At 35.8% G+C, this 26,532-nt stretch overlaps 2 protein-coding genes across 6 annotated transcripts; one reads left to right on the top strand and one right to left on the bottom strand.

Moving 5' to 3' along the window:
• Nucleotides 1-1,822: 1,822 nt before the first annotated feature.
• LOC105444249 (putative nuclease HARBI1) lies at nt 1,823-5,582 on the bottom strand. Of its 2 annotated transcripts, XR_004061842.1 has the most exons (3): nt 5,228-5,582; nt 2,836-3,097; nt 1,823-2,509 (listed from the first exon to the last, which is right to left on the bottom strand). XR_004061842.1 is itself a non-coding variant. In XM_030973134.1 (2 exons), exons 1-2 carry the CDS (start codon nt 3,005-3,007, stop codon nt 2,259-2,261), a joined length of 423 nt encoding a protein of 140 aa, XP_030828994.1. In that variant the 5' UTR covers nt 3,008-3,588; the 3' UTR covers nt 1,823-2,258. The 2 variants fall into 2 exon arrangements, 1 of the variants encoding a protein (XP_030828994.1); XM_030973134.1 differs by lacking the exon at nt 5,228-5,582 and having other exon boundaries at nt 2,836-3,588.
• A 552-nt stretch (nt 5,583-6,134) lies between these two features.
• On the top strand, nt 6,135-21,550 carry LOC577354 (myotubularin-related protein 14). 4 transcript variants are annotated; one of them, XM_011678237.2, is made up of 20 exons: nt 6,135-6,822; nt 7,302-7,358; nt 7,993-8,090; nt 8,866-8,980; nt 10,074-10,149; nt 10,783-10,849; nt 11,373-11,495; nt 12,586-12,730; nt 13,220-13,294; nt 13,759-13,822; nt 14,711-14,796; nt 15,725-15,801; nt 16,294-16,330; nt 16,743-16,810; nt 17,365-17,426; nt 18,011-18,194; nt 18,900-19,011; nt 19,463-19,491; nt 20,214-20,336; nt 20,721-21,550. In XM_011678237.2, the coding sequence occupies exons 1-20, from the start codon at nt 6,718-6,720 to the stop codon at nt 20,908-20,910; spliced, it is 1,893 nt and encodes a 630-aa protein (XP_011676539.1). In that variant the 5' UTR covers nt 6,135-6,717; the 3' UTR covers nt 20,911-21,550. The 4 variants fall into 4 exon arrangements, with proteins under 4 accessions (XP_011676539.1, XP_011676538.1, XP_782679.3 ...); XM_011678236.2 differs by having other exon boundaries at nt 17,362-17,426; nt 18,903-19,011; XM_777586.5 differs by having other exon boundaries at nt 17,362-17,426.
• Nucleotides 21,551-26,532: the final 4,982 nt, after the last annotated feature.

The raw sequence follows: 26,532 nt of genomic DNA, 5'->3' as shown, positions 1-26,532 counted from the left end.
GCCTGGTACTCACATATACGGGTGTGTGCTGCTCTAATGGGTTGTTTTTTTTACAACCTAAACAATATGGCCCGAATTCACAAAGGAGGTTTAGATTTAACCCAGGCTAAATCTAACCCTGGGTTATTTAGCCCAGGCTAAATCTAACCCACGGTTTAAACCTCGCTCGGTATTCACAAAGCGTGGGTTAAATAACCCATGGTCTATATCTAACCCACGGTTTAACCCACGGTTTAAGCATGCCTAAGAGAGCAAAAAAATAAACTGAGCATGCGCAGAATTGAAGCATTGAACTGAGCATGCGCGCTCAGTACACTTGGTTACTCCACCTAGTTCACCGTCGTCTGCTAAGTCCAGATTCAGTTGTATTTGGGCTATTACTCTTCGCCTACAATTAGTAGAGACTGAAAACCGACCGATTCTAAGTTGAGATAAGACTTTAAACCACTATTCACATACTAAAACAGTTCTCTGACAGATGTCCTCAAAATATTACCGAATTTCGCATAAATTACCTCAATAATTCCTCACTCTCGTTGTTAATTTATGGCCTATAATCGTCCGACATAAATATGATCAGCTGGGCATCACAACACACTAAACATCGACAGTTTTCGTAGAAGAGTCCACAAAAAACTTCTGTAAACGACCCTTATACCAGAGTGAAAATTTTCTATGATGTAGTGTTCATTTTAGAGTTATATGATCACATTTTCGTTGATTGTTATGATGATTTTAGAGAGTAGGTCACACTTTAGTTTAGCAATTAATCAATCCGAAGTAAGAGTAGACTCGTGTTATATATAGCGTAGACTCCGTAGAGGCAGCGAAAGCGATCGATGACGTTTAGTCCAGAATGTGTTGATGATGTAGAAAGAAAGGGCTGAAAGGTTATACGATAAATACTATCTGATAGAAAATACTGGCATTAATGCATAAAATGCATAGATGTATTGAGAAAAAACCGGGCTTACTGGTCATATAAAATAGGACAGCAAAAACAAGGCAGTCTTGACATGTGATAAAAAATTATTAGGCCTAATTCGGGGGGGGGGGGAGGGGACATCAATTGTTTTCTTAGGGGATGTTTTTTTTTTTAGGGGGGGGGTTAATTTTGTTCTTAATTTTTCATAGGGGGGAGGGGGCATTAATTGTTTTCTTAGGGGTGGGGCTTTACTGGGGGTGGGGGTAATTTTGTTTTTAATTTTTCTTAGGGGGGAGGGGGCATTGTTTTTTTAGGGGGGGGGCATTAATTTTTTCTGAATTTGTTTATTTGCTGTATTCTTTTCTTAGGGGGGCGTTCATTTTTTTCTTCTTAATTTTTCTGCTTTATTGAATTTCTCAAGGGAATAGTGATTTAAACAAAAAGAAAATACTTTTTTGTAAATTTCGTCTCTATTTCTCACTCTTTCACCTTCCTTGTTTTTGTTTGTTGTCTCTCTTTTTTCACCAGCTCTCTACCCCACCTCTGTCAAATATCTTTTTATTTAGTTAGAACTCCGTTTTTTTAAATCCCTCTCGTACCCCTTTTCTTTCTCTTTTTTCTCCACCTCTCTCTCTCTCTCACACATACCCTTTCTCCTTCTTTCTTCATCTCTCTCTCTTTATCTTTTGCTCTCTCTGTGTGGGTGTTTGGATTTAGTGAAACATACTGAATCCATTTTAATTCATGGTGTGAACTGGGTAATTATAAGTAATAGATAACAGCAAATGGTATATTAATAATTAAACAAGATACACAAAGTAGGTCATTCACTTGTAAAACATTTACCTCCTAACTTAATGATTTCACAAGAAAAACCACACCATCAAACAAGAGAAATTTATATTTAAATATTGACGATTTAATATGGATAATCAAAACAAGTATTCAAGGTTATTGACGAAGACAATGTTGAAGTCGATGATGATGTCAGTGATGATAATGATGACAGCAATGTTGTCGGTGGCGATGGTGATGAAGCAGTCAAATAACGATTTCAGTGATGATGTTGATGATGATGAAGATGATGACGATTTCCCTTTCAAAGTGGTTGGTAGCTTTTGCAAAAATGTTTTTGGGAGGAACTATATCAACCATTAGATTTCAAATCATACGGTCTAATTGTTTCAGACCACAGTACTGCATGGGTGTACGTTTCGTTCAGAGAAACTAAAGGGTGAACCAATTCCATATCGGTCATTTAATTAATTGGATTAAAAGTAAATGGGGAGCATCTCCCAAAAAAGGGAACATTTTCATTTCATTAATAGAGTATCTAATACAGGGCTTGATCTCCACCAGGACTCCTGATGTAGACATGAGTCCTATCAATTGCACCTAGAAAACCTGGCAACCTGCAGTATTGGTAGAACTGCTGCTGTGTTGCTTCTACTTCTTCTCTTGATGTTGGGAACTTCATAAATTGTTTCCTTCTTCTTGCAAACGCTTCTGACACATCTTTGATGACTCTGCATACAGAAGACTGTGAAAGTTGTGCCTCATCACCATGCATCTTTTGGAATGACCCTGTAAAAAAAAAATCCTTTTAGTGAAATAAAAACTAGTACAATTTCTTACAAGTTACATGGCCAGATCAAATTCTCAAACTGAGAAATGTTTAATGTCCTTAAAATTGTAGAATAGATTTTTAATTAAATCAGGGCAGTCAACTCTCTTGCATTTAGAGGGAGTCTCACGCCACCACGCACTTCCTCCCGTTTTGATGTAGAAACTCCCGGTTTATGAAAAAACCTCCCGCAAAACATGGTACCCGCAATTTTACCCTTTTACTTTTTCGCTCAGCCCAGATTAAATAGAAATTTACTAAATACTAAATAAGGTAAATTACTCACCAACAGCATAGAATCGAAGTGCTGTCACTACCTGTATAGGTATTGGGTCGTTTCTGTCTGTCGTCCTCCTCAGCTCTTCATCCACCAAGTTGATGAGGTAGAGCGCTGTCTCTTTGGAAAACCAGTACCTGGTCCAAAATGACTCATCATCATACACTTCAAAAGGGTTCATGGGTCACGAAGGCCTCTCTGAGGTCTGCCTATCAACTCTCTGTTCCGATCAAGCTGGCGGAGATGGTGAATATATTCAGCCATGCTGTCTCTGTCACAACAAAATAGAAAAAAGTGAATTAAAATTAGAACATGAAATGAAAAAATATCATTCATTGTTTATCAAATAAATCCTATGATATTACATGTTTTGCATTCTTTGTATTGTAGACAATCTGATTTTGAATAGCTTTTGCAAACTCTAAAAAAAATATTAACGATACTTTGATTGCATTAAAGAAATGAGTGCTATTGATTCATACTATTGGGTAATTAGGAAAGATGATGTCACTGAACCTCCATAAGAACGTAGGGGCCAGTTCCTGTAATGTTTTGTTCAAAATCTACTCATGCTTGATAAAATGTGAAATTAGATACATGTAGATCTACATGTAAATTAGCATTAGATGTCCCATGTGAAAGGTTGAATTTGACTAAGATTACATGTAGATTAGGAAGAACACACATTGATTTATTGGCTATTTGCTTGCACAGATTTTAAACTTGCTTCAAAATTCAAGTACAACAATGTATTGATGTAGACTCTAGGCCTAGACTAGATCTAGACCGAAAGCTTCAGTCTCTAGATCTATACCGTCGGTTGTTCCACTGAGACTACGTCTGGCTCCACTAGACCTCCGGTGTCTGGCTCCACTAGACCTCCGGTTATCTATAACCGGAGGTCTAGTGGAGCCAGACGTAGAGTCTAGTCTCAGTGGAACAACCGACGGTATAGAGACTGAAGCTTTCGGTCTAGTCTAGGCCTAGACATGATCATGATGAAGTATAAATTTGTAGGAGTTGAGTGTAGAGACATTCGACAGTCAGTACTAGACTAGAGTCTAGTCTAGATCTAGTCTAGATGGGCCTAAAGACAAAGTACCTCTCATTCAGCTCAGACTTGTGCTCGAACTCAGTGACGGTGAGACACGCAAACACTCAACTTCTCAAGACACAACACAACAAACCATCGGCGCGGGCTTGGCATGAATTTATGAAAAGTAGGCCTAGGTCTAGGTTTACGTTAGAAAGGTCTAGACCACATAGACTAGACTAGATTCTAGATCTAGAGCCTGAGGTCTAGACCCTATACCGGTAGGCCTAGACCCTACGGCCTAGGTCTACTAGTCTAGTTCTAGATCTAGAAAGTCTAGAGTACTAGACTAGACCTAGATCTAGACTAGATCTAGATCTAGAGTCTAGGTCTAACTTAGGTCTAGATCTAGACCTATTTTGAAAAATATTTTATTCCATTTCAATTTCTAAATCTAGAGTCTAGAATAGACTAGACCTCTAGCCTAGATCTAGATCTAGGTCTAACAGTTAGATTCTAGATTCTACACCTCTAGATCTAGATCTAGATCTAAAGTTAGATCTAGATCTGCATCTTTTACAATAATTTACAAAATACTTTTTATTAATTCATGCCATGGTTTGGCGTGCTTTGACTAATTTCTTGAGACTGAGGACTAGACCTAGATCTAGATAGATCTAGGGTCTAGTACTAGACCTATCTCATGATCTAGGCCGTAGGCCTAGGCCTACTAGATCTATCATCTAGCCTAGGCCCACGTCGTGTTTGCGTTTCTCACTGCCACCGACTTCGAGCTCAAGCTCAAGTCTTATTCAGTCAGTACTGAGTGTCAGTATACTGTATAGGACTAGTAGTACTAGAGACTAGTCTAGATCTAGGTCTAGACCAGGCCTCTGTATATAGTAGGCCTAGATCTAGACTAGACATCAGCGTGGAAGAATTTTCATTTTCATTTCGGCATTTTTCGTTCTCCTCCGTTAGTTAGTCAGATGAGAAGCAGCATCAGCAGAGCAGAAAATACAAATGAAACTGTCGCTACCCCCCCCCCCCCAGGCCAGGAATGTCTCAAATGTCATGATTACAATTGTGTGAAGTTATAACTAATTTCGTATTGTTAGCTGGCACATTCGCAGTTATTGCGAAATTGCCTTGCCTCGCAGGATTACATAAACAACACAACACAAATACACACGCATGGGTCCGAGCTGCGTTAGGTTCTGCGACAATGTTCGCAAAGGCTGTGCAACTTACGATGAAGATTATTATTCGTGCACTTTTTACGCACATAAATCATGTTCAATTGGGCTTCCATTGTAGCAGAACTGAGAATATGGTACAAATATGTTGTGAATAACTAAAAATACTTACAATGTAGGCTATCAAAGTTGAAAAAACAGCAACTTTGTGAAGGTATATTCACTTTGTTTCACCACAAATTTGTCAACAAAATTTGTACGATCGTCTGCGCTAAAAGCCAAAGCTCGCTGGTATGACGTCATATGACGCGTTAAACCGTGGGTTAGATTTAGTCCGCTGTTTTAAACCACCCTTCTGAGCAGGTTAAAAATATGACGTAATATGACGCGATTTAGCCTGGGTTAAATCTAAACTTCCTTTGTGAATACCAAAATAATGACCCATGGTCTAAAGCTCGGGGTTATGACGTATTATGACGCGATTTAGCCTGGGTTAAATCTAAACCTCCTTTGTGAATTCGGGCCTATGGGTTCCATTTTTAACAAAAAATATCCGTAAACATGAATTTGTTTTTCAAAATTTTCAAAAAAAGTTCGGGTTTTTGCTTGGCAAAAACCAGAAAAAATTGCAAAAAACGGGCTTTACTTTGTGAAAAATCCACAAAAATGAGACCCTAAATGGGTAGGGGTTTCTAGGCTTCAGCGGCACACCCCCATCCAAACCAAATCTGAGTACCTTATTGCTGCAATTAAGCCCCCAAAATATGAGTCATATATAGTGAGACTTGTCCATAGTCATATGGTTCTTCTCGCTTTCTTTTAACAACAAGGGGAAAAAAGGGGGAATGATAGAGAGGAAGACTAACAGTGAAATGTCGAGAGAATTAAAGTGAGAGTCTGAGGAGGAGAGAGGTTAGTGTGCAAATAGTTTGTCGCACATACCCAGTCTGCAAAGTAGACTATGTAAAAGCGTTCGCGTGTCTATCTCGTACTGGTAAAAAAAATCTGGACAGTCGATCGAGTCTAGTCTAGCTAGTCCACCATTGCATTACATTCATTGATCTTCGCTCCCTCACGTCAATGGCACTGCACTCAGTGTGAAAACTACGGGGTAAACTACTATACTACTACGTGAGTTGGTGTGTTGATGTCGCATGACCTTAATATGGCTAAAGTCTAAAGATATGATGCGACTACTTTTGGTAGAGTCTAGATTTACTGCAACTTCATGGAGAGATGAGAGTTACGTCACGTTATTTTGAGAACACGAACTTCTATGGCTGTACTGTATCCGGACATCTTTTAATTAAAGTGGTTTACCAGGAAACAAGCGAAGCAGATGCACAGACAGAGAGACAGAGTCACGTTCCTGCCACTCTGATCTTTCCCGTCACTAAGACGCAGTGCAGTGCAGTGGATCGTGGAGTGTGGTAAATCGGCAGATTGGTTTGATTTTGTAAAGAAAGACATGAATGATGAAGGACGAGCATGAACCCAGGACAAATTCAGTACTTTCTGTGATATAATTGTAATCATCTAAACTAGGGGTCTGTTAAAAAAGTTGTGACCGATTCAGTGAGACACAGAAACAGAGAGACAGAGAGGGGCACTTTCTTCTGATCTGGAGCTGGCCCGTTTCGGCATCAGGAACGTTATCCAAAGATGGGGGATAGTCAAGGAACATCGGTTATAAATGAGAATGACACGCGTCAACTGTTAGATCACTTCTCCAAGACTCAATACAGAGCTCGTGAAGGCAGTAGTAAAGTAAGTTTCCAATCTTACTAGACCTTCTAATACTATTCTTAGTATTAGAACTAACTATTAAAAGCAGATTGGTGAAACTAAGTTTGAACAAAGTCGGACCAAGAAATGTAAAGTTATGAATTTTGGAAGTTGTAATCACTATTCGTACTTCAAATTAGCTGAATTGGAAGTGACACTGTCACAAAGTGCCAGAGAGTTTTCCCATTTATCAAAAAACCTTAAAGTGATAAAATGTCTATTTTACACAATGAACATGTATGAAACCATGACTCATTATCTGGACATCCTCAAGGGAGAAGGCACTTTGGAGAAACACAGAAATGCATAATATTTTTGTTCTGTATATCATGATAAATGTAAATATGATGTCTTTATAGCTTGTCATTTTTTTCTTATTAGAACCTCTAGACTATATATATGAAATAATCTTCTTGCTTCATAAATCATAATGCTTCTTTTCCATGTTCTTTGTAATGCAGGTTGAAGGATTTGAGAGGAAATGTCTTGCTTTATTTGCAAAGGACTACAAATACTCAGTAAGTTGCCTTGCCTTGTTTTACTGTGATCCAGATTCCTTTAATACTAGTGAAGGACTTGTTGGGGGTGGTTGGGGGTGGTAGGTAGATGGATGACGAACAATACCAATGGTGACAAGGGAGGGTTCAAGTATTCCAAAAAGTATGACTGGCAAATCGATACAAAAAGAAAGGGTCATAAATGTTGTCAGGCATGAGAAAGGGGGTATCCAATTCCCCGAATCTCTTCCCACATGACACCCTCCACCTCCCCACATTGCTCCTGAATGCTACTTGATATCATATTCCCTTAGGGTAGTAGGGTAAACATGTTATGTCACTTTTTAACATCCTTCTTCTTCTTCCATTGGAGTACATCCCTCTTACAGATTATTGTTCTTAATATTAAGATATGAAGCTATTGAATAGAAAAAAAGTTTTATCACAATAAGTTTTTACTCCTGTGAGATATTTCACACGGCAATAGCATAAAAAAAACAAAGTTTTGAAACCAAGAAATTAACTGAAGTGAGTTTAAAAAAATATATAATAAAATAATATTTTAGATTTTCTTCATTAATTAAACTTAGAAAATGGGGTTTAAAGAAAATACTGTGACCTGACACTTGTTTTTTGTTTTTGTTTGATTGAAAAGGTAATCCTGAATTCGAATGGGGAGCTTTGTGGTCACTACCCAGGCAAGTTGGTTATACTGGAGTACATGTTAGGAGCTGATGGACAAGTAGGAGAAAGGTAAATCCTTCAAGTGTACCGATCACCTTAAATTGTTTTGTGTGTGGCTAGAATGTAAAGAAATCAACTCCAAAATACTTTACATTGTGTCATACAACCCAGCAGATAAGGCGTATAGAGAAAATGAAGAATAACACATTATCAGTGCACCTTCTATATCATTCCATGTAATACCATAAAAGAACCAAGGTCCCAAGGTCCGACTTGGGTTCCCTGCAGGCCCTGATTCCAAGCGAGCATCGAGAAGTCTGCTCATACGTAACTTTATGTTAATTGAGCGTGTATTTAAAGTGCTAATTTATACATGCAGTTTCTCTTTATAAAAGTAATATTCAAAGCTCATATTTTTGATATAGTATAGCCAAATGGAATCTCTAACATACATAACAAAATATATTTTGGTAATTGGTATACAAGCTTTAAAGCCACTAGTCCTGCTCCTATGTATAGGGGCAAGAAATGTAAATGGGTCTATCATTATTCCATTCTGAAAGCATCTCCCACACTAACATGTCTTGTTATATTGTGATTATTAGACTTAGTGATCAAGAGATAGGCAGCACTTTTCTCAGAAAAATATTCCAGTTCATGAACCCCATAGATTTTACAAGAAAATACATTTTTCTTTGGAGCTGCTTTAACAATACAACAAAGGTTGTTAGTTCAATTTGGCTCAAGGTTTTGACAATATTTGGCTCAAAGTCTAAAAGGTTATCAGAGAGAGAGAGATTCCTTGTTGAATTGACATACCCTTCTAACAATTTCTCTATTTCAGAGACCATGTGGAGAGCATGTATGATGTGACCAAGCTGAGAGAGATAATGTGCCGCTCAAGATTTGCTAGGTGTAGGGAGAGATTTGTCATGCCAGTTATCCTCTGTGATGGCAAGGTAAGTTGTTTCATAATAGCAACAGTGTCAAATGTATACTTTTTAGTTCAAGGGGAAGTCCACCTTGATATTAAGTTGCAACTTAAACATGAGGGTAGACTTCCCCTTTCACTGGAATTCTCTTTGGATTTGCCCTAGATGTGAGATTTCCTTGCGACAGTTCCTATGTATTTTATATGTCTTTGCTAGAGCTCACTTTAAGAGCTCCTTTTTACACAGCTCTCTTCAAAACACTCTCAAGCTAAATCACTCGCTGCTCCAAGTAACATATATTTTTCACAAATTATATTGATCAATCATGTAAGTTAATAATATAACAACTTTCTACAATATAACATAACAAAGATATAGTACATGAATGGTTGATGACTTGATGTATCATGCAAACCACACCTTATATAGAGGTATTATTTGGTAAAGAACATTTAAAGACGTGCAGCAGATGAGTAATTGTGTGTCAAATTCTAAAAAAATGTACGAGGGGTTGTTTTAGCAAAAAAAGAGTGAGGTTTTGTTCTTTGATACATTGGCCAATGTTATAGAGATTGTCTCTTGATTTCTTGTCATAATTATTTATGAGTTGTAGAGCTGTAGTAGAAAATATATTTTCAAGAAATTGATCCTTGATGTCAGACATTTTGTGATATCAATACCTTTTGCAATTTGTTAACATATATATGTACTGTGAAGGGTGAAAGTGAAACTGTAATTAGGTATTGGAGATCATTTAATTCTTTAAATCCTTTAATAGGCTTTGATATGCTTGTGTTATAGTCAAGACTTTCAAAAGTGAAACTTAAGGTCTTATTATAAATAATGATGGTTGTTCAAATTTCAATTGTACAGTTATATATTATGCAGTGTACCAGTACATGTTTTTGTTTTCTTCTTCTTTTCTTCTTTTCTCATTGGAAGTAGAGAGCCATAGAATCTTTTTATAACATCAAAGTTATTGGAAGATTTGTCTTTAAATGAATAGCAATGACACATTTTAGCTTGAGAGTTAGAACATTCTTGAGTATCTTTGATGAAGATGCTCATTTTGTTAAATGTTTGTTACATATAAATCAATATATTTTCTTTGCATTTGTAGCACATTTGCAGATCAGCTACCCTCTCGGGAGGTCCTGAGATATATGGACGTTCTGGCTTCAACTACCTCTTCTCAGGTATACCTTTCTAACTGTAATGACATTGTATAGAGCATTCACGGTCAGAATTTGAATTATCTGGGCGTCTCTGTTTTGTGCTTTTTTATAGCTATGTAGAGCAAAATGGAAGGTGTTTGTAGATTTTTATTGTATTTAAACGAGATCACTAGCAATCTAAGATTCATGCTTTCAATACATTGTTTTATTTTGATAGATAATAATATTGATAAAATTTCAGATAAAAATAAATGTCAATTAGCTATTCCTGTGTTGTCTCTTGATTGCAATATGTTCAGTGAATTTAGTATTAACATGTAAGATGAGTATGGATGTAATAGTCAAACCTGTCTATAGCGACCGCCCATGGGAAACACAAAAAGTGGTCTTTGAAGACAGGTGGTTTTTGTAGACAGGTTCCTTTAGTACATGTACATGTTTCAATGAGAAACCGTTTTCAAGGGAAACAAAGAATGTTGTCTTTGTAGACAGGTGGTCACTAAAGCAGGGTTGACTGTATACATATATATACACTGGTATATCTTTTTTATAAACTAATTTTGATATTTTCATCACTGTACAGTGTACTAGTCTATTGCCAATTTTCCATCCTGTAGAGTGGTTCAATCAAACTCATTTCTTTTTTCTTGACAGGAGGTGAAAGTGCAGAACTAGATGATGAAGAAACTATGACCAGTCTAAGTAGGAGCCCATCTACAAGGTAAGTGTTTCATGCTTATCTTTGCACTGACAAATGTTAATCAATTGCTAATACCTTATACACTATCTTTGAAGATGTGTTTAGTCTGATTTGATGTGTTTGGAGGAAGTGGGTTTTGCAAAATTGTCTAAATTGATCAAATCACCTCAAAATGTGTTGCTCTTTCATTCCCCTTTGGCATGTTAACATTGAATATGTAAATTTATTCAAGTTAAAAGGAAAGGCATTTATCTTTGCTTCCGTGACATTGAGAGTTATACTGGATTTCTTTGATCCCTAATACCAGTCAAAGTCTTGGTTGCATTTTGGATAACATGACTAGATGAGGAAGATACTCGTTTATACATATCTATGCATCAATTAGTCTACTTAATACATGTATCCAGAAAACTAATTAAATTGAAACAAGTATAGAATATCCCCTTATCCTCAACATATAAGAATCCTTAAATCTACTGAATATCCAGAATATATACCCCACAATTATACTTTGTCAATCAATATTTACTTATTTATTCTGCAGTAGCAACGATTGGCCGTTGTTTGACCGCTACAGAGGTCAAGATATCAAGCTGTTGAAGATGCTCCAAGTGACCGCTGTGTGTGACCTTATGCTAGAGAACAAGAAAGTCAAGTTTGGGGTCAAGTAAGTGACCTGATGGTGATCCAAGGGACGATTGCTCCAGGCTTTGTTTCGTCTTAGATATATGGTTAGGGTTAGGGTTGCACATGGTGCTTAGAAATATGCTGAGGTGGAATTTTCTCACAAGTATCACTCCATGAAAGGTATAGGGTTAGGGTCAGGATGGCAACTTGGTTTAGGTTAGGGTTGAGGTTTAGGGTTAGGTATAGTTTTTAGTTCATGGTTGATGTTTGGTTAGTGTAGGATATTGACTGTAGCAATTTTTTGCTGGAGCATGTATTGTAGAACCCTTGCATCTCCTAAAGAGTAGAACTCAAGTTGATCACATATTGTGAAAAGGTGTCAGTTGAGTTGAAGTGGGGAATTGGTGGTAGAGTAATTGTCTCTGGAGCGACCTGACACGTGCAAGAGATTGCATAACAGTCGACCCACAGGAAGGGTATTGTTAGCAGCTAGGTGTTATTCTGGGAAAGAGAAATTTACCAGTTAGCACCTGCCAATCATGAGACATAGATATTATAACTATTGGGAAAGAACAAAACAATCAACAAGTTAAAAGTATTAACATGCCATACTGAAAATGGGAGAAAAAGACATTCAAAATAAAACCTAAGAATTTAGATAAGATGAAAGAAATGTTTTTTAAATGAGAAATGTGGTGAAACATCCAATTCGCTTCCAGTTTATTAAGGGATGACACATATTCCAAATAAATTGGGCAAGCCAGATAGACTTATCAGTCTCAGTTATTTCTCTGATTTGTTTCATTGTAGGACCAACTATTTATGTTTTATGTAGCCTAGGGAATGTAGGGACACATTTTTCAGTATGACAATTGAATTGTCTGAAAACAGCTACCGAAATACTCTGAAGATTGATGTATCTACGGTTTTGACAGTGAGATTTCCTAAAATCTCAGACAGTTTAGCCAATATTTTGTAAAGTGGCAATGAACCTGTCTCAACTTAATCCACTGATTTGTGGAAGGCCCTGTGTCAACTCTTAATATGTAGATTACTGGAATTACACAGCAAAATTAGTGAAAAAAGAATGGTCATGAAATGTAAATGGTTATCATTACATTATTTAACAGTGTAACATCATCAGAGAAAGTGGACAAGGAGCATAGGTATGCTGATTTCTGCTTGCTCTCATTACCGTACCCCGGCTGTGAATTCTTCAAAGATTTCAGGGACAATGGCTTCAACGGTATTAATCTCTTCTTTGACTGGTCACAGGTTAGCAAAATACTGTATGTAAATCCCTTCTTAACCACCACGATTTTGGGGACAAATGTCATAAAGTTAAAATTCAAGGAAGTGTTAACATTTGATTAATACTTTTGAATCTGCTTTTTTAAACATTTTATAAACCATGAATGCCCAAGTCAGTCAAAGAATTTTGTATTTTTGTTTTTTGTTGATAACATTGTTGCTAATTACAGCATTCATGAAGTAGGCCATATAGTCTTGTCGTATTAACCCAAAGCATTGCCATATGTCCTATATCGCAGGGTTTGACACTAACAGGTGCCCAGGACACATAGGCACCAAAAATCTTGTTACGAACCTGAAAATGTCAGAATTTTAACATAAGACTCATGCATACAGGCCCTAAACCTTTCAGTCCAGACCTCCTATGAAAAAAAGATAGTGTGAAGCCTTGCTATATGAAAAGAATTAACTGGTAAATTCATATCCTATTGATGTACTTTTAAAATTTTACAGGACTTTGTTGATGCTGATCTGAGTATACCAGACAGAGTAGCCACCTCCACAGGCATTGACTGGCATATGTACAGGGTGAGATGTTTTTTCAATATGCATGGACTATGCCCTAGCATTAACACCACATTTGTGTTGTTGTTGCTGTTGTTGATGTTGTTATTGTTATTGTTTGCCTAGAGTTTTAGGTATAATTATATTGTGGTATCAACCATCTTTTCTTTGGCACTCTGAAACAATTAACGCCTTTCATTCTCATCGGAAGAAATGACTGCCTGAATATTTTCATAGGACTACCCAACCTCATTTAAGTCTATCATTATTTGAATTTGATTATTGACTTAAATGTTGTTTTTCGAGAGTTGTGTGTTTATTAAAAGTACAATTTCAATGATATTGACCTCAATCAAACAGTGGCAGGCAAGTAAGTGGGAATGATCAGTCCCCAATTCTTCAGTGATGATTTCACTGTCCTTCTGCAATCATGATAATATCCTTAATTGTTTTATTTAATTTTAATTTGCATAATTTTGTTGGCACAGCAATGGGATCTGGTGAAGATCACACAGAACTACCTGAAGCTCCTGCTCTTCCTTATCAAAGATGGTGAGTAAAACATGTAACCTTGCTAGGAAACATCCATGTTATATGGGAATACAGTCAAACCTGCTTTAGTGATCACCTGCCTTTAAAGACCACCTTTCTTGTCTCCCTTGGGTGGTCTTTATGGACAGGTTTCACTGTATAAGTGAAACGTTGATGTTTATACAGAAGGCCATATTGCCCTGCTTGATCCAAGTATTCTCCTGTTTGCTCACCAGGGGGTTTTTCATAAAGCTGTTCGTAAAATTACGCATGACTTTACGAACGACTTTTAATATGAAGTGCCAGAGATAGGATGGCCAAATTTTTCCCTGATATTTCTAATAACCTCAATTAAGTAATGGCAAAAAATATACTTTGCATTAAAAATGTTTGTTATAACAAGAATGTTAATCTACATCTGCACAGTTCAACTTTAGTTGATGCAGTTAAAAATGTTTGAGCATCCCATTTGGCTTTTTATATTTAAGTCATTCGTAAAGTCTTGTGTAAATTTACAAACAGCTTTGTGAAACACCCCCCAGAATACATAACTTCTACAGTAGAACAAAGACTACAGTCCTTATTTCCTTATTGTAGTGAATTCTCTTGAAGTTTATCTCTGTGATTCCTTCCACAGTGGGAGACGCTAAGTTTTGAACTTTCTCCACTTACACATTGTTAATAAATGTGAATTAAATGTTGGTTTTCCCCCTTTTCCGCTACTTGAAAAGATTTTGGTGTTGATTTGAATTATAGTGCTTGTTATTTTTTCTATGGTATATGAATGATGTTCATCTCTACCAATTCCATGACCACAAAAGATCTACTTGAAAATAATTTGTGTTTTTCCTTTTTACGCAAGCTGTTGGAAATGAGTGTAAAGAAAGTATCATGTGGTTTATTTTGCAGGAGATTCTGGGGTGTTAGTACATTGTATATCAGGCTGGGACCGCACACCTCTTTTCATCTCTCTTCTCAGGCTTTCTCTTTGGGCGGTAAGTTATCACCTATGTATGTATAAAAGGAATGGCCTTATAGTACTACTGGGCAATGACATCTTGCTTACACCTTGCAATCCATGCAAAGTACACTCCTTCTCCATTGTAATGATGCATGAACATTACTAAGGAACCAGCCAATATGGCACAGCTCAGCAAGCATATTGAGAAACATTACCTGCAGCCTGATAAATTAATCTCTTCAATCTTGTGTGCTTCATTTGATTAAATTTCTTGGTTAGATCAGTCTCTAAAAAATGAAATGATGATATGTGTCTATGCAATGAATTGAATGTTGTTTGGTAAATTCACTTAAAAGTAGAAATAAAAACACTGCTCATCAATGTTCATAGTAATTGCCTTTCAATTTCATGTCTGTCATGTCATATGTTTCCTGGTTTCTTGTACAATAAAAATTGAGAAATATTGTAGTATAAAGATAAAGTTGAGTTCTAGTCATGCAATTGCATTGTGAAAGAAACATCGTGGAATCGATCAGAAAAGGTTGATCATCTAGCGTTTAAGTATTGGGTGTGTACTGCAAGGTTCTAGAATCATCAAAATGATAAGAAATTTGGCCCAGTCTTGGTAGTTACAAGCACTGTACATAGAAATATGTATAAGGGATTACACGAACATGTGGCATAAAAATCTGTCCCGAATTGTAAGCTTTTACATGCCATATTTAGAATATTAAGGCATTTGAAGAGACATACTTTTTAGGGAACATTTTTTATCTGATGTTCTTCCACACTTGCATAACAACAATGATAGCGCTCACAAATTATTTTTCATCTTTTCCCAGAAATCGACCTTTTAAATGCCTACCGGGTAGTTGTTATTACAAAATGGACATGTCATTCATGTATATTTTATCTTTGTGCACACTGTAGCTTACTTTGCCCTTCTTCCTCATTTTCCATAGGACTGCAAAGCCCATGCAAACCTTAGTGCAGCTGAAATACTCTATCTCACAATTGCGTATGACTGGCTCTTATATGGGTAAGTACTTACTGTTGATATTTCTGAAGATTTGAACATATGCAATCACCATTATACTAATGACATTGGACTCTGCCCCTTATTATCAGTGATCTTTTGTTTGGGGAATTCCATTTGCTGTAAAATGTAGAGAAGGGTGTTTACTGCAAGTGTGGAAGTGTTATTGAATTCCATGATTTGGTTAATATTACATGGAAAATCACCTCGATCAGTTAATTGTACCAGGAAATAAAAAGGCAGGATATCAAAAGAATATCTACTAGTGTTATTATTGTTACAAGAGTTCTAGCTCTTTAAAACAATTTTGAATCAGCTGTCATTATCAACTTATTTTTTAATGAGAGTATTCTTTTAATCCCTGGAAAGTTTTCAATATATGTTTCAAGCATTTTCAACAGGTGTTGTTGTCATAAACATGATGATTATCTCAAAATAGTAATTTGTCTAGGGTCATGAACACTAAATCTCATTCTGTCAATATCTTTTGTGCAGGCACAATCTATGTGACAGATTAGGGAAAGGAGAAGATGTAAGTACTCATTTTCTGTCATGAATGATTTGATTCAAAGTGCATCTTTTATGGCAGTGATTCGAGTTGGATCTATTCACAAATGCATGCTAACCTAATTTTGTGTTTTATTGATGTAGTGAACAAATACATGAATGTTGTACGATTGTTTACAGTCCTTTTATTGTGTGTTTGAAATAAAGTGAATTGCATTAAATGTGAAGTTTACTAAACGATCATACCTCAGAATATAGTTTGACCAGGATTCTATAAACCTCTGAAAAATTGCTTTGCACAGCAATATCTTGCATATAATTGAATACCAAAGATAACATGTATTAGGGCCTTAGGGGTGAGGTAAAAAAAGAACTACCACTATTGATACTTGCTTGGCATGTTCATTCCGATTGATTTATTTGTAATTGCCTCCCAGGTTTTCTTCTTCTGTTTCAACTTCCTGAAGCACATCACATCCGATGACTTCTCATTACTCCAAAGAAGGTCAGTTAACTCATTGGATACAATTTAATGTTGGTATAAGAAAGATTTTCTGTAGACTCCAACTTGCGTTATCTTATTATCTTAGGCATAGTATTTCAAGGGTTAATACATATACGTGTGGAAGGTGGATGCAGTTTTTTAATCCAACTACCTTGATTAATATCGTTAGTTCAGTCCATCTTTTTTATTATCATAAGAAGTTATTGACTTCAAACTGTCAAAGTGTCTTGTTATTCCAATTGTTATCTTTCATTATACTTGCCATATACTTGGACTCTTTTAAAGTTGTATGGAATAATTTTGTTTAAAAGAAAAATTGATGAATAAATAGATTAATGTATTGAGTGGAGTATTATACACTGTTTAATAGTTTCATTGATGTGAATCATGAAGTTACTTTGAAACAACATGCTCTCATTTTTATAACAGAATTGACAAAATATTTCATACAATAACCTCTGACCTATGATTAAAATTACATATATATTTGTAATAATATTCTTAGAATAATATACCAATTAAATATGATAATTGAATCTCTTATACTACAGCAGACGACACAGAGCATCGAGTAGAGCAGACTCAGAATCCTGTCTTGAACCGATGGTCTTATTAGGTTTGTTTATTATTCATCCTCCCAGCTCATACTTTGTTTCATTTATGACATTCTGTATAACTTGCTTCAATGAAATTACAATTAATTGTTATAGCAAGAAAACAAAGAAAACACAGTATTAAAGAAAACATAAAAGTAGGTAAGTCCACTGATATTATTTTGTGTTTAATTGGAGTATTTAAAAAAATCTTAAGTAGAATACCGGTAGTCAAATACTGAAAACGATTATTTAGGGAGAAATTGTTGTCTTTTTTATCATACAAATACTGTGTTCAATTTATGTACAATCTAACAAAAATATGAATAATAACACATTTTACGATCATAGCAATTGAAATTAAGTTTTTGACAGTTCAAGATGGATTTTGCTTGATATTCCTAAATCATAAATTATCAATTTCAACTAATGCCAATTATAAATCAACTAAGAACAACATAATGGGAAGGATTGTTAAAAACTCTTTGGAAATGCAAACTGTTAGATTTACAATGCATATCATTATGTACACTCTACAGTCTATGCATTTTAGAAATGGATATTCCACTGTATCAACAAATTTGCGATTATTTCCCTTTCCCTACAGATCTGGAAGAAAGCAGGAAATACAAACTAGGTAGTAACTCCAGTCTCGGCAGTAATATCAGTATTACCAGCATCAGTAGCACAAGTTCTCCTATCTTAACATCTGTTCAAGACTCTAGCTGTAAAGAAGAAACAAGGAATGGAGATGTTCATCAAACATCAAATGGTGCTCCCAAATATAATGTGTAAGATTCATTTGTGCTCCATTGGTTTTTCATCATCTTGACTATCTTGATAATGTTGTAGTCTATGAGCTTTGTTCCTCTTCTCGCTCTCTTTAAGTCTGTCTATTTCTCTTTCTTTATCAATTCTACTCCTTTTGTCTCTTGAAGTTTGTCTCCTTTTTCCTAATCTTCTTGTTCTTTTTGCCTTTAAATTTTGTTGTTGTTGTTCTAAAATATCCTTTTGATTATTAAATGATTGTGTCATTTGTTGTTTTTTACATCTTCTGATGTTTCAGCATTTTTGTTTACCGAGCCCTGTCTTCATTACATTAAAAAATGAATGGGCCACTTTCATGTTTATCCATTTGATTGTCTGAAATAGTTCTACATGTTCCACAGTAGAGTAGAGAGTGTGCATGTACTGAAAAGTGCAAAAATGTAATTGAATCCAGTGAGCAGGGTATTAATACTGTGAGTCCTTTGGTTAGATATGATGTAACTGTAAATGGTGCTGTTTACAAAGAGTTATTGGCATCATTATATTGTAGTAGTTAATAGTTGGTTTAATAGAGTGATAAAGCTTACATAGTTAGATCACTTGATCATTGCATGGACTTCTGCCTTAGCCGAATCATTGACAAGTTGACTACACATCCTGTTTACTTTTAGTTTTGTTTCCTTGTTGATAAAAACAGATGGCAGAATTAATCATGTCTCTTTTTTCAGTAGACCAAAATCAGCACTCCACCGACCTGAGAGCACGAAGCAAACTATCATCCAATCAGCAACCAGTCCTGTAGCAGTACCCAGGTCATGTCGAAGGTCATCAGCTGATTTGGTGAGGGGTCACTCATGATTGACACTTTGAATATGTATATAATGTTTACTGGCTTTGAGGAGGATATGAAATTGGGAAATACAATCTTTTATCACCCCCAAAAATCAGCCAGTCAATAGTATTATTATTTAAAAGTTTAAAGATAGGAGGAAATCTGCCTATTACAGACTGTTTGGTACAACAGGCTTCTCTATGGGTAATAGAAGCGTGAAAAGTATTAATGAATGTTATGATAATTACATGCCAGTGTAAGATAAATTAATTTTTCTTTCCCGTTTTATTTACTTAGTGATTTTATCTTCGTATGTGTAAATATGTAGAGTAAAATATTTTCATTGATAAATAATAGTACAATAATTATAAACAAACCAAACAAAAACAAAAACTTATTGAACTTGTATGCATTACTTTTATGATCCTATTTTTGTTTCTTCTTCATTTTCCTCATCAGGCAAAGTCAACATCATCAGCATGTGGAAGGTATGTAATATTATGGATGGCCTATTTTACATCAAAGACTACAGAAACATAATATGTAGCATTTTCATGAAGATCAGTTTTTACAAATACTGTTCTGAGGCAATGGCCCAAGTGAATTGATGGAAATTCAAACAAAATGCATCAATTTCATTTTTTCAATGAATGGATTATTCTTTGTTTGTTTGATAACAACTTATTTTTTGCTCTTATATACAAAATTGTGAAAATATTAATGTCAATTTCAGGTGATTTGATTAATTTGTATTCAATTGCTCCCTTCATACCATTTCTAGAGTAGCAAAATTGCATAATGACTGGAACTTATTTTGACTATGATACATGTACAATTATTATTTGAGGTACAGTAGTCGGCAGGATTGGGGAGAAAAAAGTTGTATTTAATTTTTGTGACTTTACAGAGCTAATCCTTCTGTGTGAATATTTTTATCAGGCACAAATAGTGTGAAGGCGAATTTTTGTTTGGCGTGGAGGAAGCATTTAGGAAAAAGCTAACACACTAAATAAGAAAGTAATTAATTCGCCTTGTGTGTTGTTTTCGGTTCACAGATTATATTAGGCACAGGTAGTGTAAAGGGGTACTGAAAAAATAACACTTTATTTTTCACTCAAAGATAGATTCTGTTTCACATGAAGGCAGCTTTTAAGTAAAAGCTAATAAACTAATTGCAATTTTTTTAATATTCCCCTTTGTGATTTTTCAGTTGGCAGATAATATCAGGCACGGGTAGTGTAAAGGGTTACTTCTCAGCCCGAGACTCGCCCCTCACTATCAATTCAGACATCTCCAGTGGATCAGCTAGCTCAGCTAACAGCAACCCACCGATGTAAGCATACTCTAGCCTTTTATGTTTGATGTTCACATTAGGCCATCTGAAATCGATTCCTGGTTCCGTGTCCCCCCCCCCCCTCCTTCTTAGCTTGACAGATATCAGTTGTGTTGTGGCACAGATTGATGTATGGTAACAGTCATGAGTGATGTGTTCGGTCTTCAGTTTTCTGATGCCTTGGGAAATAATTTCTGTCCATTGAATATACCTTGAAGGCCACACCTTGCCATCGTGGTGATGAAGATACAGTAGATAGTGTGGTGTGGCAGCATTAAGGGGGTCCCATGGGACCCATTTAAAACCCCAGGTTGGATAGTTGTCGTTTATCTCCATTGTGCAAGCTTCTTCTTAATAAACAGTAAGAATTTATTTCCTTTTCAGACCTGAGCATATCCCTGAGGAGAGCATAAGGAAGCAGAGGCTAGACCAGGTCCGAATGGAGTTTAACAAGATCTACTCATCAGTGATTGGTCCCAGATACGCCATGGAACCCAGCACTGGAATAGGGGGTGTGTTAGGAAACCTGGTCACGAAAGTAGGACTCAAGGGTGGAAGGGGTCAGTACGCATAGCACATGGCCTTTCACATATGACTGCATTTTTTGGTGAGGTTGTAAGTCTTCACGTTTGCAAGGTGCCTGTTGAAAGTGCGGGTGGCGTGTATAGCACATGGCCTTTCACATATGACTTTGCTAAGTCTTCACATGTAAGAGGAGTCTCTTAGCATATAGCACATGGCCTTTCACATATAGTAAGTCTTCACAAGTGAGAGGTGCTGGTTCATTGAGGTAGCACATGGTCTTTCACACATGACTGTAAGTCTTCAAAACGTGAGAGGTGCCTGTTGAGGTAGAAGATATTGCACATGGCCTTTTACAGATGACCCAATTTCATGTGTGGTTGTAACTCCTTGAGCATAAGAAGCTTGGGTTAATGCTGGGGCTGTATACGCAGCACAGACAGCTCCACTTCTGGCACCAAGAGAGTGATAAAAGAGTTCAGTGTGATTGTGGTAGCTGCAACATCGTAATCCATGTATGCCTGGAACCATCTCAAAGGATGATCTTTGTTTGGAGGATCTTCATCATTGCAGCAAGCTACAAAGTCAGACACCATCTGGGAGAGGTGTGATCTGTCTGCTGTAATATTTGCTTCATTCCAATCACGGCACTGCAGTTAAGACCTTGCCTCGCATCAGCTTGTGTCCTAGCCGGGCCCTGTATCATGATAATAACTCTACCTACAATCCATGTTAAAACTCTATAGTAATCCCCTTTCTTGCTACAATCTTATAGAATATTACTGTTGATTGATATGATTTATGAATGAGGTTCTTGGGAAGACATGGGGAAGTTTTAGGGAGTTGAAACTTTTTTTCTTTCTAGAAATATATAGACCATTCCCTGTTGATTATATGTTTTCATGTACGAATGGTAGTATTCCAAAGCTATCTGATGTGTAGTGCAAACTTGTTCTGCTTTGAATAGTGCTGTAGCCATGGTTCATGGCAATACTTGTATAATTTTAACTTGGATTGTCCTAGTATTTTTATATTTTTTCATTTTTGTTGGTCATAAGTCTCTCTCTCTTTCTCTCTTTTTTTCTCTCTGAAACTACCCAAATTGAAATTAATGAGTTGATTTTAATCTTCATTTCCCATTTTTCAAACGCCTTGATAGTTAAGCAAGTTTTGATTTGCAAAATCACTTCTTGTGGTGTTTAACAAAAGTGATGATGGTTCTTTTTGAAAATATTCTTGGATGTATATTATTCAAGCGGCGGGTTTTATAGCACTTAAAAAAATTCTTTCTCTCATCATAATTGGGTATTTCCAGATCGATTGTTCAGTGTAGCATATTATCTACATTCAAAACACCTCAAAATGATACTACGTGGCTACCTATATAACTCTCATGTTTGTCATATGGTAATGCTTTATGCACTCCATTATTAGTATTGCCCTGGTTTATTGCATAATCATATCAGGTACCCCTTAACAGCAGGGTAACAGTGGCACATGCCTCGTCAAATGTGAAGAGCTAGGCTGTGATTTGAACCGTCAACTTATTGAATTAAAGTAAAGTGAAGCGACAAAAGTATCAATACCATGATACCTCCACTATTAACAAGACTTGTTGCAGTAAGAGGGGGCAATATCGTTTCTTTGGAGCCAGGAAGGCGTTAACTCTGTATAAAATATGAATTACTATCCTTCTGGCTCCAAACAGACAATATGTCATTTGAGTGATGCAATTAAGTTTCTTTACCAAAAATAAAATCTTTTAATATTTTTTTTATTTTTTATTTTTTATTTAAAAAAAAAAAAATCCACACTTGACACTTGAAGATGAAGGCCAAACAATTAAATCTTGCCACTTCTGGATGAGTACAATCATTTTCAGAAAATTGATCCAGCTGAATGGTATGCCTTCATTATATATATTATTTAACCTGTTTACATGGGCATGAGGATAATCAAATTGATTGAAAAAGTAATGAAAAACATACATGAAAGGTTTATGGAATATCAAAATTTCTTATTGAAAAATTGACATTGGTTTTCAAGTTAAGATATGACTTTCTTTCTAACTCTGTGTAATGAGATGATTAATTTTAAAGAAATGTCATACAATATTTGATTTGTCCACATGTGATCTTGCTTTCCTTGATTATTGTGAACTGATTTTTCAACATACATGTAGTACCTTTATACATAGAGCACACCTAGATCCTATTTCTTTCCATGTAAGCAGCTGTTATATGATAATGAATATGTCCATTTATGAACTGCAGCTAGTATATGAATATACTCTGCTGCGCTTACTGATTCAAAGTATCATAGTATTAACTCCGCTGTAGGTGTCAAGGGATTTCTTCCTACTGGGTACCCATTTACTTCACCTGGGTGGAGAGTGGCAAATGTAGATTGATATCTTGCCAAAGGACATGAGTGCTGCGGCGGGACTTGAACCACAAACAATGTAATCCACAGAATGTCCTCCAATGTTATAGGTATGGCCTGTTAGTTTGTTACATTACAAACTCAAATGCATTTATTTCTCTCAATATAACATGTCCATCAGGAAAATTATCGACCTAATTTTTCTTTGACATAGGGAGGTTAATTATTTTATAGTGACATGGCAAATCATTTGGCATAAGGACATAGCATTGTCCAATTTTTCTGAAATATGGGAATGTAGGATATGTGTTGAAATTGTTTTGAGAAAGTCTGTTTATAGTCTAAGAATTTCATCTTTGTGTAAATATCTATGTAGAATTTAATTGTTCCTTTCTTGTTTCTCTACTGAATTTGTCTATGTTCTGTTGTTTCCCATATGTGTATTTTTGTATCACACAAGAGAGTAATATATATAGATATATACGTTTTATTAGTTAATATACAAAGTTATTTGGATGAAGCACGTACCAAAATCCCTATCAAAACTTTCAACTATTTTTGTGGAATGAGTGAATATTTGAGAGATTAAGGAAGATGTGGAAAGAAAAATGATTTTGTTATTGTAATATAACTAATGAAATTCCCCATGCTTAATGGTTTTATTACTATAAGTTTTGATCTACTTGTATGTTGGGGAAATAAATGCTCTGTATGTTTCTGATCTAATGTTGGATTCAACTTAAGGTATGTCTAGTAAACTCTGCATGTGTTGTTCTTAGTCCATCCAACATATTCTGCTGCTGATTTATATTAACAAGCAAGTTTTAGTGCAATGCTATGATAGTAAAATTAAAATAATAATTTATTAAAGTAATAACAGCCAGGATAACAGCACATGGGAAGAGCCCTGTTGATGCCTCGTATAACTAGTAAGGATATAAAAAATAACTGTTTTTGTCTTTATTGCATGAGCCATCCCCCATCTTATATCATACTACTAACAATGATTCACAAGACAAGGAATTGTGTTGGACTACCGGTACATGCCTAAAGATTTATTTTGAACCAAGTCCGTTCATGATCCAAAGACATAAATAGCTGGCATGAAATTCCGGAATTTCATTTGAAATATGGTTTAAGGATAGTTTTAACATTTTTGGTGGCTTTGAGAAAAGAGTCAGTAGTGGAGAGGGAGATTTATTTCTCTTGAGCAATGGTATTTGTTGGTAATTATGGCATGTTTTAACACCGGGTGCCAAGTAAACCCAGAATTAAAACCAAATCAGATTTCAGAGAATGTTTTCCTTTACATATCACTAAATGATTTTTAAAATCTTGCACGTGTGTTTACATGGTCCACAATTCAAAAGAATAATTTGACAGTGTACCTGAGGAAAATTCCCCTCAATTATTCAATATTTTTCATGAAAATGTGATGTATGAATAATTTACTAGAAAATTATGCAGGAGGAACCCACCGCTATTACCGATCCAGTGTAGTACCATTTTTGTTGTCTGATTAATCATGCAACATTTAGGCATGGAGCAGCATCATTCTTATTGAAACTAAATGGTTGTCTGGAAGTCTAAATGTTACTTCATATGATCAGGACATTCCTGAATTACCACAGGCTATTTTTTTTTAACTTGAAAACTTGATTTTTGTTTTTTGAGTTGTTGTCCTTAAAAAGATTGTTATTTCTGTTGGACCAATGCAATTTTGGCATTCTGAATCTAAAATGTCTTTTACTAAAGCATGTATGTATTTCTTTGTTAGGTCATTGATATGAAACATAATATTAATGTATCAGAATATTAATGTATCAGAATATTTAAAAATAAATGATTTTTATTTACAAAGCAGGGCTTTATGTGTGATAAATATGTGTATTTCAATTATCAATAAATGTTATTTAATTAAACATGCAATGGGAGGGGGTACTGAATGTAAGTGGCAAAACTGGTGTATAAAGCACTAACAAGCATAACGGGGTTCATATAGCAGACTGATGATACTTGAATCTAGGAACTAATGCATCCTATACATCTTATTAAGAGGAAAAAATCCAATCCTGATGGGCCACATTCTCATAATGGAAGACTGAAAAGACCCAATACCTTGATAAGTAACATAATTATATCATCTATTAATGCAGTGAGCGACCTTCGGGGGAAACTGCTCTAAGTCGCTTGAAATTAGGGACGCGTCTAATGACGAGAGGAAAAAGGGATGCTTATCGAATGGGATAAGACACTTATTAGAAAAGAAAAGGAGCATGTGCTAAAGTACAAATAGTAATTTTCAGAGTAAAAAGTGGGGCACTTCTTATACCTACAAAAAAAGGCACTCGCCACGGATGAAAAAAGGCACTTATGAAAATAAGAAATGGGCTTTTGTCGACGGAAAAAACAGAAAGGAAAAGGAGCACTTATGAGAATAAAAAAGGGGCACTAATAAAAAAGAAAAATGTGCATCAGTTGAAAGAAAAGGGACACCGATCGGATTTTAATAGGTGCATTTATTGAAGGTGAAAGGGGGCTTTCATGAGAAGGGGGAAGTGGACCTCGTTGAAAAGAGAAAGAGGCATGTTAAAATAAACGGGACACTTATCAGAGATTAAAAAAGGGGTAATTATGAGAATGTTAAGGGGAAGGGGCACTCGTAAGAAGGAAAAATCGCGTTTATTAGAAAGGAAAAGGGGCATTTGTCAGAGATAAAAAGAGCACTTATTAGGAGGGGAAGGGGCAGTTATCAAAGTAAAACGAATATATCTCAGATTAGAATAGGGGCAATTATCTAAAATGAGAAGGAGTAACTTCTCATACCGGAAAAGGAGCATTTATGAGAAGGGAAAGGGGCTCTTTTTTTAATTGGGGGCACTCATAAAGGAAAAGGGGTACATGTGAAAATATAAGATGCGCTTATCCGAGTTAATAAAAGGGGAAGTGACACTTACTAGAGATTAAAAAGGGCACTTTTGTTAATGGAAAGTGGACACTTATTGCAAAGGAAAATGTCAAAGGGAAAGGGGGACTTATCAAAATACAAGGGGCACTTTTTGGGTACTTGAAAAAGTAGGGGCACTGTAATATAAAGCCTGAGAAATTGTCATCATTCTACAGCATTTTTCAGATATGCCTCAGTTTTTAAATGTATTACATGTACACTTCACATATCTGTATATTAACCACAGAGCCAAGTGAATACTTAAATGACATTTGTTCCATGCAGTTGCCATTCCTCTACACGTAAAATAACTGCGGCAGTTTACCGTGCCAAAACTGAATAAGC

This window comes from Strongylocentrotus purpuratus, unplaced genomic scaffold (assembly GCF_000002235.5).
Source record: "Strongylocentrotus purpuratus isolate Spur 01 unplaced genomic scaffold, Spur_5.0 spur5_scaffold_6, whole genome shotgun sequence".
Classification (NCBI taxonomy): Eukaryota; Metazoa; Echinodermata; class Echinoidea; order Camarodonta; family Strongylocentrotidae; genus Strongylocentrotus; species Strongylocentrotus purpuratus.
This window is presented reverse-complemented; position numbering and strand designations above follow the sequence as displayed.